The sequence below is a fragment of the Ranitomeya variabilis genome, chromosome 4 (assembly GCF_051348905.1).
Source record: "Ranitomeya variabilis isolate aRanVar5 chromosome 4, aRanVar5.hap1, whole genome shotgun sequence".
Taxonomy (NCBI): Eukaryota; Metazoa; Chordata; class Amphibia; order Anura; family Dendrobatidae; genus Ranitomeya; species Ranitomeya variabilis.
In genome coordinates this window covers 554,545,511-554,562,787 of record NC_135235.1, presented here as the reverse complement: position 1 = coordinate 554,562,787, position 17,277 = coordinate 554,545,511, and the positions used below count along the sequence as shown (strand labels likewise).

At 41.3% G+C, this 17,277-nt stretch overlaps 1 protein-coding gene across 1 annotated transcript in view; it reads left to right on the top strand.

Moving 5' to 3' along the window:
- WNT9B (Wnt family member 9B) overlaps positions 1-7,214 on the top strand; it is an 11,650-nt gene extending 4,436 nt beyond the window's left edge. Inside the window, exons 2-4 of the mRNA XM_077257734.1 lie at positions 2,843-3,099; positions 4,091-4,356; positions 4,997-7,214. Of these exons, the coding sequence (XP_077113849.1) occupies positions 2,843-3,099; positions 4,091-4,356; positions 4,997-5,455 (982 nt within the window). The 3' untranslated portion in view covers positions 5,456-7,214. The remainder of the gene's footprint in view (positions 1-2,842; positions 3,100-4,090; positions 4,357-4,996) is intronic.
- Positions 7,215-17,277: the final 10,063 nt, after the last annotated feature.

Below are 17,277 nucleotides of genomic sequence, written 5' to 3'. Positions count from 1 at the left end.
ACCAAATACTAATAGTGTGAATGTGGCCTTAGTATGTCTAATTTAGTATTAGACATGTTTTTGCCAACTTGATAGGCCCTGAATTCTTTGTATACTTTTTCGTCATTTTTATGAATTTGACGTAATCTTACTAATGTAGCGTGAAAATTGATATTGAAAATTGAATTGCACTCAGAACAATGCTATTTGGTGTGAGGGAAAAATTGCAGCATACTGTGATTTTCATTCCGAAATCGGTATAGTGCGAGAAAAAAAATCACATGTCATACGGACCATCAGTATGGCATCTGATTTTTACAAATACTATGCAGTTCTGTAGCATGGGAAACTATAACTGTTCCTGTAAATGATTAATAGCTGCTGAGTGAAAAAAACAGATTGTATGCGGATGACAAGTGAGAAAAAATCATCCCACTCTACAGGATGAGAATGGGACCGATTTTTCTTATTTCTTCGTGTGAGAACTTGTACCCTGTCACGACAGCACTGCCCCTTGTCTCATCCAGTTTACCTTAAAATCACTGCTTAGCACAATGATTGGTTGCCGTGGTCATGTGCTGTTGTCTTGATGCCACTGCTGCCGCCATAATAGCTACCTTACATTTAACCCCCAAAAACATAGTATTTGCTAAAGAAAAAACAAAGTATACACTAAAATACATAATAGGGAGTCACATCAGTGTCGGTCTTCAGTTGGGCCTTTGCCTATGGATTGCGTTTTGACTTGGTACTGTTGGGCCCATCTAATTCAATGGAGCTCACCTACAACACCAGTCACAACCCATGGACTAGGGGGTCAATTGTATTTGTGGAAGAAAAATTGGCCCTTTTTTTAAACTCTAAATATCACAATATTACCAGCAACAAACACAAGTTTTGGTCTATTGGATGATAAGGGTTTGAGACGAGCTCTGATCCCTACTGTTAAACCCTTAACAGCAGCTGTCCAGTATTGACAGCAGCATTTGGTATTTTCCAGTTTTGGAAAACCATATCCCCTGGTTGAGGTTTGTTTAAAAAACAAACAAACAAACTTTGTTTTACTCACTGTCCCCGGGGTCCAGCGCAGAGTCTTCACCACTGCTCCCAATGTTTGTTATTGTCTGCAGCACGAACATCACATCGACAGCACTGCAGTCAATCAGTGAGATTAGTGGCTCTGAGTAAGGGCTCCTTCTCACTTGCGAGAAATAAGTCTGAGTCTCGCAGGTTAAAACCCTGCTCTGGCGCCGGGACTCCAGAGCGGAGCGTGCAGCCGCACAACAATACATGGAGCTGCACGCTCCGCTCTCGAGTGCCGGCGCCACAGGAGGGTTTTAACCTGCGAGACTCTGACGTATTTCTCGCAAGTGAGAAGGAGCCCTAACTTGTGTAATCAACCCAGGCAGAACCACTGAGCTCATTTATTGGCTTTAGTAAACATACTGTAGCGGAGGGGACAGGGGTTTTTCCAAAACAGGAAATCCTCGATAATCCACACGATCTTACCTCAGTGTCCTTTGTATGTGCGCATTTCCCTTTACCCCATGAGGATGCTGATGCACAAAAATGCAATAGAAAGTAATCAAAACATCATATGTACCTCAAAATAGTACCATTTAAAATGTCTGCTTACCAAGCAAAAAAAGGCTCTAAGGCTATAGGGTCGTACGACCGTATTTTGTCTCATCCGAGAAAATCAGTCCACATATGTCATGGTGTGATCCAATTTTCTCAGATGAGGAGAAGATGGAAAAAAAATTCTCCATCTTCTCCATTCTTTCAGTCCATGAAAATCCGAGTGTGGTCCAATTTTTTTCCAAGGAGTCATTGGCTAGCATTTACTAAAACAGTAAAAAAAAATACATCATGGCAATTATACTGAACTGGAGAATCATGGTGCCAAGTAATTTTTTGTAGAAACAAAACCCAAGAAACAGATTTGCATTTTTTTCACCATTTCACCTCAATTATATTTTTTCCAATTTTTTAAATACATTATATGGTAGAATGAATCGTGTCAATCAACACTACAACTCGTCCCACAAAAAAGAAACAAACAAACAAGCCCTCATATTGCTATATCATAGGGAAAATGGGTATGGCTCTTCGTAGAAAGGTAGGAAAGCAGGCATCCTTAATGGGCTTAAGGCATTTTATCACATGTAAAATAGGTAAAAGAGATAGAGAATTGCGACAGAGCAAGCTAGCACAAACAGTCGATATTCTAAAGCAGCTGGGCCAGCAAAGGTAACAAGAAAATGCTATTAAAGTAAATATATAATCCAGGCACTTCACTGCTGGAGTTCACAAAAGTTCAGGAAATACTAATGGATTGTTTCTTCTTATGTGTGCTGGGCTTGAGGCTGCCCATACATAGTGCAGTATAGCAGCCAACTCAAGCAACCCAAAGTGGCATCTTGTAAGGACTCAGTCTTTGCCCAATGCAAAAATCTTCATGATCATTTTTAGGCAAGATGGAGAGTGGAGCTTGAAGATAACCAGTATGCTGTATAGAGCCTTCAGTAATGTGCTACAGATATAAAATTGCGGGATACCGGCAGATAGGTTTTTCTAGGTCAGATCATATGGAGAAGGGTATGTAACTGATGGTCTTCTTAGGTATGGACTTATGGTGCAGGGCCAGTCTACTAGATCGATGGTGGTCTCTACACTTCTGTCTTGTTTAAGAATTTAGAAGGTTCTTTTTTTATCAAGTGTCTTCCTTTTAAAATATTAAGCAACCCAAGTAATCGGAGAATCTATAGGTATCTTATGTTTGCGGCGACAATATACTCATAAGCTTAGACATTGACTATGCGAGATACTAAATGATCAAAACATGACCCTTTGTTTTCCTCAGGTTAACTAGCAAGGAGTCACTGTCACACTACACGTCCCCTTCAACTGCAACTGGCAGTAACCACAATCGACCCCACCTCAAGCAGTGTGATCTGCTGCCCCTCACTCGAAGGCAGAAGAGATTGTGTCGAAAGGAGCCAGGTTTGGCAGAAGCACTTAAGGAAGCCGTTCGATTGGGCATTGTGGAATGCCAATACCAGCTGCGAAGTGAGCGCTGGAACTGCAGTTTACAAGGCAGGGGGAGTCTCCTAAAAAGAGGTAAGAAATTTAATGAAGCCTCTGCCTCCCCAACTGTATTCTCCGCCTGGCGCAAAGATCTGCTTCACTGGTAATTCACTGGCCTAACTACACAGATACAGATTGGCTTAGCTTTCAAAGAACTACATGTTCAGATATTTTGGTATTCACTGATTTTAGTTACTTATAAAATACTATCATATTCTACACATTATCGTCACTTTCCCCATTGGGGATCACAATCTAATTTCCCTATCAGTATGTCTTTGGAGTGTAGGAAACTTGAGAACCTGGAGGAAACCCACGCAAACATGGGGAGAACATGCAAACTACTTACAGATGTAGTTATTGGTTGGATTTGAACCCAGGACCCCAGCGCTGCAAAGAAATAGTGCTATCCACTGAGTCACCATGTTTTCGTAGTTTAGGCAGCTACACATGCTGTGATATCAAATATGTTAATGGTGATCTGAATCTGAGCATATGTGTATAGTGTATATATATTTCATAATTTAGTATATGATGAAGTTAAAATGGACCTGTCATAGGGACTAGCGCAAGCGACACAGTTCAGCTCGTATTAAAAAGTCTTCATTTAATATTTCCACAATGCTTTGCGGCTGCACACTCCGTTCTGGAGTGCCGGTGCCAGAGCTTGGTTTTAACCTGCGAGACTCGGCCGTATCTCGCTGTGTGTGATCCCGGCCTTAGTTGTTGGCTATATAATACAGTCGGCTTCTGTGTTGCGCACATGCATTGCGCACAGTGGGCCCTGACGCTTGCCCGAGTTCACAAGATGCTGGTACCCAGATTGATTGTGTATCTACAGGATCTGGCAAAAAATATAAGACAGATGTGGGTCCCACTGCTAGGACTCACATATATCTCAACACTCAATATCCAGGCCCGATCAATGTCCACAATGTCAGTGGACAGTCCATGAGCAGCTCTCTTTTAATTTGTTTGGGCATTCCAAAAATTGCATAAAGTAAAATATACACTCTTTTTCCAGGATTTAAAGAGACAGCATTCCTTTATGCGGTGTCTTCTGCAGCTTTGACTCACTCGCTAGCTAAGGCTTGCAGTGGAGGTAAGATGGAGCGCTGCACATGTGATGATTCTCCTGGGCTAGAGAGCCAGCGAGCATGGCAGTGGGGCGTCTGTGGAGATAATCTACGCCATAGCACCCGCTTTCTTCAGAACTTCTTGGGTCAAAGAAAAGGAGGAAGAGACATGAGAGCCAAGGTGGATCTTCATAACACCAATGCTGGAATTAAGGTGAGAAGATCCTAAAGAAGCTATGTTAAATGACACACAATTTAGCCTACATGTGAACCTTTGGCAGGGTACACAATAAACCTCTTTAAACTAGGCATGACTAGAACAAAGCTGAATGTTTACACCATTCACATCTGGAGTATAAAAGCATCAGAGACTAGAGACCAGAATCTGGTGGGCTCTCAATAGAGGAGATGTATACAGAGATCATCTAAATAAGCAAACAAGTACACAAATGTGCGTATTCTCTGTGTAGCAGCTACTACTTTGCCCCTCTCAATAGTTTTAGATGTAGTTTTTTGGCCTTAAAGGAACACTCCAGACTGATACATCACACAGGGATCCAAAGGTTATGAAAGGAAAAATCCACTACAAAAAATCCACCCACTAAAATTTGCTTTAGCAGCTGCAGCTTTGCATTGAGTGTTACTGCTTAGCTTTCTAGTCATCGGCATACCAACTTGTTGTTAACTTGCAATGTTATTTCACTAAACATTTAGGTGGAATATAATACTAGCTCTACAGTACTATGTAAATCAGAAATACAATTGAACAGAACCCTATAAGTTAATGAATTTTTCTTACTGGCAACAATTAAATAACCTTTACAATTAATACCTAATTCTTTGCTTATCTTTAGGCTGTAAAGAGTGGACTAAAGACGACATGTAAGTGCCATGGAGTGTCTGGTTCATGTGCAGTGCGCACTTGTTGGAAACAACTCTCCCCTTTCCACGAGACAGGAGCTTTACTTAAAGCAAAGTACGACAATGCAGTGAAAGTTTTGGGGGCCACCAATGAGGCAGTGGGAGGTCATGAGTCTTTAGGACACTCATTTGCCGGCCGTTCTCCAAGATCCACTGATTTAGTCTACCTAGAGGATTCTCCCAGTTTCTGTCGTGCAAGTCGTTTTTCACCTGGCACTGCGGGAAGAGTCTGTTTTCGGGAGACCACCTGTGACAGCCTGTGCTGTGGAAGAGGGTACAACACTCAGAGTCGAATGGTCACCTTTTCTTGCCACTGTCAAGTGCATTGGTGCTGCCATGTGGAGTGTCAAAAGTGTGTACAGCAACAAGACACCTATACCTGCAAACAATGACATTAAAGTTGAGGAAGAAAGACTCCATAGACTTGAAAGTGGTGGTTCTCTTCAGTCTCTTCCATCCGACTAGACTATTAATTTTTGTCTCAATGGACCATGTTGCTGGACAGTCTCCAGGGATTAAATGCTTTCTACTGCATGGACTCCATTGACTTTATGGTTGGTGGGTTACAAATCAAGCCATGCTTCTTATTTGACTGTAATGAAAAGTATTATCATCTTATGAATATACTACCAGGTTACTGATATGGTGTAATATAAGCATGCTGAAGCCTGAAACTGCCTACAGCACATCTCCCTATCTCTGGGCTTACTACTGATGCCAAATATTTTAGCAAATAACATATAAATAGTTAAAGGAATTTTCCTTAAAAAAACAACTCTGTCCCTTGACTGCAGTTTGTTTTAAAATAATAAACTGGGCTTTACTCACCCTCCCTGGGTCCTGTGCTGACTCTTTGCCACTGCTCCTGATGACTGTTATTGTCTGCAGTGCTGACGAGCCATCAACAGTGCTAAGATCACCGATTGGCTGCAGTGCTATCAATATGATATCTGCACTGCAAACAATAACAGACTCAACACTGGACCTCGGAAGGGTGAGTAAAGCTCATTGTGTTCTGTTAAAACAAACAGAGGTTTTCTGAAAATGAAAAACCCAAGTTAGTAAAAAATACAGATATGTAAAGGGTTAAAGCAATGGATGCCAAGTGTGCCTATTTACCAATCATACACACCCCATGATTCCAGCGACTCCATATTGGTGAAGTAGAAGGTACCACCTCAGGGAATACCTGCCTTCTTGCTAGGATTCCCTCACACCAAATATTTGACCCCTTTTCTTCTCGTTCTTCAGTTGAGGGAGCTTTTAGTTTTTTACTTTTTAAACCTTTATGGACATATTATGGATACTTGGAAGCTGTCCAAGTTAAACCACCTCTTTCCTAGGTTGATCGCCAAGTGCCTTTATTGTATCACCTCAGTCCAGTTTCTTGAACCCTTAGTAATCAGCCATTATGGCCAGGGGAAGCACTGAACAGCTACAGTGCCATTTAAATAATTGGGCAAACGGAATACATGGTGGAGTCGAGTGCATCACAGAAGTCACTACTCTCTGCATTGGTTTACAGATGGAAGAACATAAAATAACTGTTGGATTCCCAGCGTCTGATCTGCCAGGGTAATGATTTTACAGCAAAAATGAATCCTGTGTCCTTCAGACATACCACCACAAACCCAGGTGTCTCTTACGGGAAACCAATATCTCCACTTTACATAAATATATGGTAAAATAATATGTAAAAATCTATTTAAATGTTTGTTTTCTTGTTTTTCCTTACCTTCCCCTCATGTGTATCTGTGATTAGGTCTCAATAATAACCAACATCGGGCCTGAAGCTATAAAATTCAGTGTACAAGGCCTATACGTTCTACCTCGTATGTACAAATCTACAGATATTTAAGTTATTTAAAGCTGCAGTATTACCACTGCCTGAAGCCACTCCTTGTCTGCTTTAGAGAATTGTATATAAGTATTGGTATGTCATTTTATATTTATATTTTCGTCACAATGTACATAGGAGACGCTGCACTTCAAATCTGTTTTTATCTTGCTCCAATACAAACCGATTTTTTTTTTTTGTAAATGGTTGCATATTCCTTATTGTTACATACATAATAATATGCATGAAAATAATGTCTATTTCCATTATGTCAACCAAAGAGACTCTAAAAAGAAAGAAGTTATTTTAAATAATGTCATTTGTCATGTGTTGTTCATCTGACGTTGTCTTTACTTAATTTTAAGGTCTTCTAAGGACCAGATTTTATTTTTCTTATGTCCTGATACGTAAAACTATAGAATTCAAAGAGGGTGTACTTAGTTGTTCTCATGACTGTTTAATAAGAGACAAACTCTTTTATATACATTTCACTGAAGTACTCTAATTCCTAAGTACCGTATATTTGATAGTTGGAAACTGTTACCATCTCACTTCCAAAACTAAATTTACTGGCCGGTAGAGGTTGAAAAATCAATCATTTCTAATCCATTCCCCTCATCTGAGAAGAGTCACGCTTATTCATGAGCAGCAGAGCTGTTGGGATAGACAAATTGTTGCTTCTGTGTCACCCGTGAGTAAATTTGCAGGCTCCGGTGCAGGCGTAGAATCCTCCCCACTATGGCACATTCTCATGGCTGTATTTTATGGCTCAACATCAATCATGACCACACATATCCTGATTTAAATTAACAACCTTATAAATAGCTAATAGGGCTCAGTCAGCCCATGGCAGAAAAGTGAACCAAGATCGGAACGCAGTTCACGGACTGGCTGGCGGCTCTCCCGATCCAAGCATGACAGCTGCATAGATCGGGAGAGCCGCTGGCCAGTTCGAGCATTGCGTTCCGATCTTGGTCCGATTTATACGGCCGTCTGACTGCACCTTTAGGCTGTTAGCTCAGACCAAAAGTCTCATAGTTGGGCCTGAATGAAGACTTACTGTCTAAACATGGTTATGTGAATGCACTTTTGTTGGCCTTATGGCTTTAATCACCAACAGCGCATGCACCTGACAAATGAGGCCAGAAGACAGTAAGGACAAGGCTCATATTCCTGCTTCCTACTTTCTCTTATTGGACAGCTCATCACACATTACATCAAATCCTTTAGGCACTGACGCCATCGCAGAATCCTCCACCATCCTTTTTCTGACTTTCCATTGCCTACTGCGTTTTTAGCAGATTGCATTGTAAACCAATTAGCTTAGAGGGGAATGACAGAATGGATGATGCTGCGCCCCCTGCCTCCTTTCTCACAATAGAAAGCTTGTCACATCACTCTTACATCTTGAATGACAATTTTCAAGCTCCAGCACAGACACAGTATCAATTGGTTTAAGTTTCATCAGTGTTTTTTTATCAGACTTTCATCAGAGCTTGGTCAGTTTCATCAGTTTTTCTTGGATGTAAACAAAATAGATGGTTTCTTAAACTTCTATCAAAGAGTCCATGAAAAATGCATAGCACACAGATGGCGTCCAAGTACTTTCCAATTTTTTTCCTGGATCCATTAACTTCCATTGGAGAGTTTGATCCGAGACTCTGATAAAACTCGGACATGTGTCTGACCACTTGGTCCGCGAAAATGCATGGACATGTAAACAGCCCCATAAATTATAATATTCTACATACATCTGAGTTCCAGGTTTTTTTTAAATATTACTTTAGAGTTAATTCCTACCTGAGAGCTAACCATACGGAGTGCCACACATTTTCCTATTTTTAGAAATTGTAATGGGCACAAATTGTATCTGTGAAAAACAGGAATAGAACTGGTACGCAAAAACCTGACATCTGCATGGGCCCTTACTGACTTCTGTCCTCCACATGCGCTGGATTACTTAGTGGAGGATGGAGGCCAAAAAGCAGTAACCGGGAATATTATGCCCCCATGATCCATGTCCAGGTATGGGATTTATCTCTGGATTAGAAGGATCCTGACACAGTTGCAGAAGTCTTTCAAGGGGTGAAAGGCAGGGATATCAAGTACCAAGTCTCAGTCTGGTCATTTACATACAGGATGTGAAAAAATTGGACAACTACAATGTCAAATAGTCATTGAACCACACACAATTTTGGGGATGGGTAGAACTGTTGTAATACTGTATAGATAGTATAAATATACACTCCTCAATGGTATGGCCATTTCTCCAAAGTGTCCCAGGAGCCATTTTTCAACATGACAATGCCAGGCCACGTGTGGCTCGAACTATTGTTTACAGCCTGCATGTCCTCAATGTGCTGCATGGCCTGCAGCCCCTCCAGACTTGTCTCCCATCGAGCACATCTGGAATTTGATTGGTTGGCAACTGCAAAAAGAGCTGCCAGCAGCGGATCTTGATGATTTGCCAAAATGCATTCAAAATGGCAGAACATTCCTCAGACAACCATTAAAAACCTCATTTATAGCAGCCAAGACTAGCAAGTGCAGGGATTTCTGTGCATGTCGCTCATATTTGATACTGAATAAATTGAGATGTTTTGAAAATGATGTCTCCATCTTTTCATTTGCATATCATTATCATTAATATCCATCCTGTGATTTCCAGAATTCCATGACTTTTCCTTCTTGACGTTGCAATTTCAATATTGAAGAATGTATGTTTTTCATAGGATTCCAGCATTACAGTCCATGTACTTGTTGCCTAGGTATCTGAGATGAATAATATTTTAGCTGACTCAACAAATCTCTTCATATTTGAGCTATGAGGTCAAAATGGTCAGAAAGAACAGGAAAGTCCAGTCCATCAACAGCTAGAGATACTGTATGCATGCTGCTCATTAATGTCTGATCCCGTGAGCTCATATATTATGTTCCATAGCTTGCCGAGTGCAGTGGAAACATCCACGCTAAGATGACTGTTAAAATTGCCTGTTTTTAGGCAACTTCTCTATTTAACCCGTTGATGACGGGTAAGTTCATCATGAGTTGCAGGCGTCAGTCCTCATTTGGACGTCCAATTTTTTGATGGACCAAGTTTTGTCATTGTTTTTCATCAGAGTTTCATCACTTTTTTTCCCTGGTGAGAAAAAAAAAAAGTTTCTCCAACTTCTATCAGTCAGTGAAAAACGAATGGCACACGGATGGCATCTGAATGCTATCAGATTTTTTCACTGACCCATAGATTTTTATTGATGATTTTGATCCGACACTCGGACCAATATAGGACATGTCTCAGTGATTTTGCACGGACTACTTGGTCAGAGGAAAAAATCTGACAGGATTTTTTCCTGCTCCATAGACTTTCTGAAGAAAGAATCTGGCACTCACCGCGTTGCAGAAAAACAATATCAGATTTAGGCTATGTGCACACGATGCGGATTTTGCTGCGGATCTGTAGCTGTTTTCCATGCGTTGTACAGTACCATGTAAACCTATGGAAATCAAAATCTGCAGTACACATGCTGAGGAAAAAACGCACGGAAACGCAGCGTTGTTTTTTCCGCAGCATGTCAATTCTATGTGCAGATTCCGCAGCGGTTTACACCTGCTCCTCAACAGGAATCTGCAGGTGTAAAACCGCTGGTGGAATCCGCACAAAAACTGAGGTAAATCGGTGGGTAATCTGCAGTGCGGTTTACCTGCGGATTTTGCAAAAACAGTGCGGAAAAATCCTCAATCTTCAACGTGTGCACATAGCCTTATTAGCAAAGCATTCCCAAAATAGTACTGTGAGGAAGAGAATAGGGATTCAATGCACATAGGATTTGTTCTGTTGAGCATCGAATCCCTATTCCCCACAGCGCTGCTACATGTAGTTTACCATATGCAAGCTGTCTGAAGAAGGTCCATTCGACCGAAATGTCACTGTTTTGGATTGCTTTGCTAATAAAGCTGATATTTTTCTGCAACTCGATGAGTGCCAGATTCTTACACTGAGTATATGGAGTGGTATCCTACCCTGGCACAACACTTGCATACAGTGATGTACAGTGGGTACATAAAGTATTCAGACCACTTTACATTTTTCACTCTTTGTTTCATTGCAGCCATTTGGTAAATTAAAAAAAGTTCATTTTTTTCTCATTAATGTACACTCTGCACCCCATCTTGACTGAAAAAAACAGAAATGCAGTAAATTTTGCAAATTTATTATAAAAGAAAAACTGAAATATCACATGGTCATAAGTATTCAGACCCTTTGCTCAGTATTGAGTAGAAGCACCCTTTTGAGCTAGTACAGCCATAAGTCTTCTTGGGAATGATGCAACAAGTTTTTCACACCTGGATTTGGAGATCCTCTGCCATTCTTCCTTGTAGATCCTCTCCAGTTCTGTCACGTTGGATGGTGAATGTTGGTGGACAGGCATTTTCAGGTCTCTCCAGAGATGCTCAATTTGGTTTAGGTCAGGGCTCTGGCTGGGCCAGTCAAGAATGGTCACAGAGTTGTTCTGAAGCCACCCCTTTGTTATTTTAGCCGAGTGCTTAGGGTCATTGTCTTGTTGGAAGGTGAACCTTCGGCCAAGTCAGAGGTCCAGAGCACTCTGGAAGAGGTTTTCATCCAGGATAACTCTGTACTTGGCCACATTCATGCTTCCTTCAATGACAACCAGTCGTCCTGTCCCTGCAGCTGAAAAACACCCCCATAGCATGATGCTATGTTTCACTGTTGGGATTGTATTGGGCAGGTGATGAGCAGTGCCTGGTTTTCTCCACACATACCACTTATAATTCTCACCAAAAAGGTCTATCTTCGTCTCATCAGACCAGAGAATCTTATTTCTCATAATCTGGGAGTCATTCATGTGTTTTTTAGCAAACTCTATGCAAGCTTTCATGTCTTGCACTGAGGAAAGGCCTGACTGATGGAGGGCTGCAGTGATAGTTGACTTTGTGGAACTTTCTCCCATCTCCCTACTGCATCTCTGGAGCTCAGCCACAGTGATCTTTGGGGTTCTTCTTTACCTCTCTCTCCAAGGCTCTTCTCTCATGATTGCTCAATTTGATTGGACATCCAGGTCTAGGAAGACTTCTGGTGGTCCAAAACTTCTTCCATTGAAGGATTATTGAGGCCACTGTGCTCTTAGGAACCTTGAATACTGCAGAAAAAAAAAAAAATCTTTTGTAACCTTGGCCAGATATGTGCCTTGCCACAATTCTGTCTCTGCACTCCTTGGCCAGTTTCTTTTTTATTAAATTTGCAACAATTTCTACATTTCTGTTTTTTTCAGTCAAGATGGGGTGCAGAGTGTACATTAATGTGAAAAAAATGAACTTTTTTGAATTTACCAAATGGCTGCAATGAAACCAAAAGTGAAAAATGTAAAGGAGTCTGAATACTTTCCATACCCACTGTACACCCTATATAATCCATAGACTTTCATAAGTACGAGTCTGGTGTGCTAATAACTGCTCATGTAAAAGGGTGGGGATGTTGAGGCCCTCTGGGGAATTCACCTGCTCCACGGTGGGTCATTCGGAGCATGTGTAGGTAAGTTCTGTACAAAATGCTGCAAGATAAATACAGCAGCAGCGCACATCTTTTCCGTATATTTAGCCAGATATCTAGCATGCTACATTGTAATAATCACTTACCATTCCAATCTTTCACAAATTAATGCAAATATATTCTTTACTCATCAATACTCTTTTTAATCTGACATACGCATATACAGTATTTATTTACTCGTTTATACCCAGACACCACCTGCAAATTACTGCCTCCCACCAGCACCAATGTCACGGGTTTACAGTGACATAGGAGCCAGAAGACTGCAGCGTCTGATTTCTCCTACTCCTGCACTGATTAGAAGCACTTCACCTTCTTATTAAACGGTGTAAGCTTCTTTTAGCTGTGCAGGGGTAAATCTACTCAGTAGAGAGCTCCTGGAAGCTTCCCTGAGTGAAGGCTCTCAGCTGTGCAATGTTAGCCACTCCCATCTCCTATATAAACTGGGCGCTAGCTAGCACTGATTGTCAGAGCTAGGTTATGTTGCATGGCTGGAGGTTGTTGGTGGTTATTATTGGAGAAGGTGTTTGGTAGATTTATCTGTGACTGTTGCTAGGTTTTGAAGGTGTGATAATTCCCTTTCTCTTCCTACTTTGGTTTAACCCCATTCCCCACTCCCCGATGCATTTCTCTGTTGTTTATATGTGTATAGTTGTATATTTGTTATTTTTTTCGTTACCCCAGTTCGTATTACCTTGTTAGTCTGGTTGGTGTATTACGATACACTAGTACTCCCCTCTTCCCTGGGTGGGGGAAGGGTACAGACTGAGGGTGGATTCAGGAGCTAAGGCAAGGTATGTGGCAAAAATATGTATGGTTATTAATGTATGGTTGTCCTGAAGAAGAAGTCGGTGGACTATGAAACGCGTTGACAATAAACCTACAATTTTATCATGCCACTCATATTGTTGTATTCCAGACAGCGCAGAAACACTTCCATTCCTGCTACTCAAATCTACTATTTCATGGAAGCTGCTGAATCTGTTTTTTACAGGCTCTATAAGGATTGTGTTTCACACAATCACATAAGATGAGCAGTTCAACCTCTAATTATTTGCCTTTTAACTTGGACCCTATTGCACTTTTGAATTCCTTTACAGTTTAATTACGTGATGTCATAGGCCTAATGGAAAAGTGAAGAATTAACTGGATAGAAACGCAAAATGAGCAATTGTAAGTACACAACGCTATATAATATGATGACTGCAATATACACTTGCGTGTAAAAGTTTGGGCACTGTGAACAGTTAATTTCATCATCAACTTAAGATAAGGTCTAAAGTTAATGACACTTTTCCTTTGTATTTTAGTATTTTTGAGAGCGCAGCATCATTCACCAGTGGTGACATCATCACTGGCATTTTTTAACGGTCCTGAAGTCACCGCAGTTCAGCCTGGCCTCGATGATGTCACCGCTGGTGAATGATGCTGCGCTCTCAGCAGTTCATTCACCAGTGGTTCTCAGCCTGGACGGTTGCATCTTGGCACCGTCCAGGTTGAAAACTAGCCCCAAGACATGAATTACAGAGTGGGACAGAACGATGGACAGGTATGGTATATTGTTGTTTTTTTATTTTACTTTTATTACAGGAGATCGAGGGCTTTGGTGGAATTAGGCGAGGTCATAAGTATGGTTTAATTGAGATTAATAAAGGAGTCTATGTCATTTTTTCAATTAAAGGACTTTATTCTGGCTGTGTTTACTTACCATATAACTATAGTATTAGTAATTTATAGGTGTCTTATAGACGCTTCTCTATTACTAAGCCATGGGCTTGATGTCACCTGACATTACAAAGGTGACATCAACCCCACAAATATGAACCCCACTTGCCACCACTACAGGGCAAGTGGGAAGAGTCAGGCAAAATGCCAGAAAAGGTGCATCTAATAAATGCGCCTTTTCTGGGCAGCTGCGGGCTGCTGTTTTTAGGCTGGGGAGGCCTATATCAATGGACCCTTACCAGCCTGAGAATACCAGCCCCAAGCTGTAAGCTTTAGCAAGGCTGGTTGTCAAAAATGGGAAGGACCCCACGCCGTTTTTTTTTTAAATTATTTATTTAAATAATTAAAAAAACAGCATGGGGACCCCTCTATTCTTGATAACCAACCTTGCTGAAGCTGACAGCTGAGGGTTGCAGCCCCCAGCTGTGAGTTTTGCCTGGTTGGTTAAAAAAAATAGATGGGAACCCACGCCGGGTTTTTCATTAATTTATTTCGTTATATCAAACGTGGAGGGTGAGGAATACCCCAATCATCCTCTCCTGCTGTCACTCTTATTAGCGACAGCAAGTGTCGGATGATGGGAGAAATAGTCCCAAAAGCCCCCACCTGCAGTAATCATTCTGACTTTAATATAATTCTCATCATTCTCCTCTGCTTGCGCCGATCGCTGGCAGAGCAGGGGAGAATGATGGGAGCCATCTTCAGCAGCTGCCGCCGGGGAACAGCGCTTACTGTAGCGCTTCTTCCCCAGCAGCCGTCCATATGGTGCTCATGTGGTACACTGGCAGCACATTGTTGTCACACGTGTGCCGCACATATCACACACATGGACACAAATATCTTTGGTACCGCTTTTTCCTGAAGGAGTTGTTTTCAATACATGGTCAATTGTGAGGGATTTATGCTGTTTTGGCTATCCTGTCCTAAACAGTCGGGTTCAATGATATATGGGATAATGCCAAATTTGGAAGAAATTGCATAATATATTGTGGGATCCATTTTGATCCTATTAGCACTTACTCTTACCCTTAACGCTTAACTTAACTCTTACTGTTTCACTCATTCATTCTCGTCTGGACTATTGTAACTTTCTCTTAATCGGCCTCCCTCTTACCAAACTCTCCCCGCTCCAATCTGTCCTGAATGCTGCTGCCAGGATTATATTCCTCACCAACCGTTACACCGATGTCTCTACCTCGTGCCAGTCATTACACTGGTTACCCATCCACTCCAGAATCCAGCACAAAACTATTACTCTCATCCACAAAGCACTCCATGGCTCAGCACCACCCTACATCTCCTCTCTGGTCTCAGTCTACCACCCTATCCGTGCTCTCCGTTCCGCTAATGACCCTAGGTTAGCATTGTCAATAATCAGAACCTCCCACTCCCGTCTACAAGACTTTTCACGTGCTTCGCCAATTCTTGGAATGCACTAACCAGGTTAATACGATTTATCCCCAATCCCCACAGTTTTAAGTGTGCCCTAAAAACGCATTTGTTCAGACTGGCCTACCGCCTCAACGCATTAGGCTGCTGTCACACTAGCAGTATTTGGTCAGTATTTTACATCAGTATTTGTAAGCCAAAATCAGGAGTGGAACAAATAGAGGAAAAGTATAATAGAAACATATGCAGCACTTCTGCATTTATCATCCACTCCTGGTTTTGGCTGAGAAATACTGATGTAAAATACTGACCAAATACTGCTAGTGTGACGACAGCCTTAGGTCTCTTTCACACTAGCGTCGTGCACTGCACGTCGCTATGCGTCGTTTTGCAGAAAAAACGCATCCTGCAAAATTGCTTGCAGGATGCATTTTTTTCTCCATAGACGTTTATTAGCGAAGGTTTGGGATATTGTTGATTTTTTATTTTTCCTTTTTTACAGAATGAGGGTCTTCAGGTGGATTAAGAGAATAATAAAATATTACAACACCTTGTGTCTTTATTTCATTAAAGTACTTTGTAATAATGTATGTGTGTTTCATTAACCATTTCGTACTATTGGATTAATAATGGATAGGTGTCATAATTGACGCCTCTCCATTATTAATCTGGCATAATGTCACCTTACAATAGCAAAGTGACATTAACCCTTCATTACCCCATATCCCACCGCTTCACGGGAGTGGGAAGAGAGTGGCCAAGTGCCAGAATAGGCGCATCTTCCAGATGTGCCTTTTCTGGGGTGGCTGGGGGCAGATGTTTGTAGCCAGGGGGGGCCTATAACCATGGACCCTCTCTAGGCTATTAATATCTGACCTCAGTCACTGGCTTTACCACTCTGGCGGAGAAAATTGCGCGGGAGCCCACGCCAAATTTTTCTGCGATTTAACCCTTTATTTTAAGAGCTAGATCGCCCAAATTTTGCACATACACACTACTAACATTAGTAGTGTGGAATATGCAAAAAAAAAGGGGATATGAGATGGTTTACTGTATGTAAACCATGTCTCATATCCTGTCGGGTTTGGGAAGGGGATAGCAAAAGCTGGCAATTGAATTACCGGCTTTTATATCTAGCGCTGTATGAAACATAAATATATATATATATATATATATATATATATATATATACATATATATATATGTGTGTTTCACTGACATATACAGTGGGGCAAAAAAGTATTTAGTCAGTCAGCAATAGTGCAAGTTCCACCACTTAAAAAGATGAGAGGCGTCTGTAATTTACATCATAGGTAGACCTCAACTATGAGAGACAAACTGAGACAAAAAAATCCAGAAAATCACATTGTCTGTTTTTTTATCATTTTATTTGCATATTATGGTGGAAAATAAGTATTTGGTCAGAAACAAAATTTCATCTCAATACTTTGTAATATATCCTTTGTTGGCAATGACAGAGGTCAAACGTTTTCTGTAAGTCTTCACAAGGTTGCCACACACTGTTGTTGGTATGTTGGCCCATTCCTCCATGCAGATGTCCTCTAGAGCAGTGATGTTTTTGGCTTTTCGCTTGGCAACACGGACTTTCAACTCCCTCCAAAGGTTTTCTCTAGGGTTGAGATCTGTTGACTGGCTAGGCCACTCCAGGACCTTGAAATGCTTCTTACGAAGCC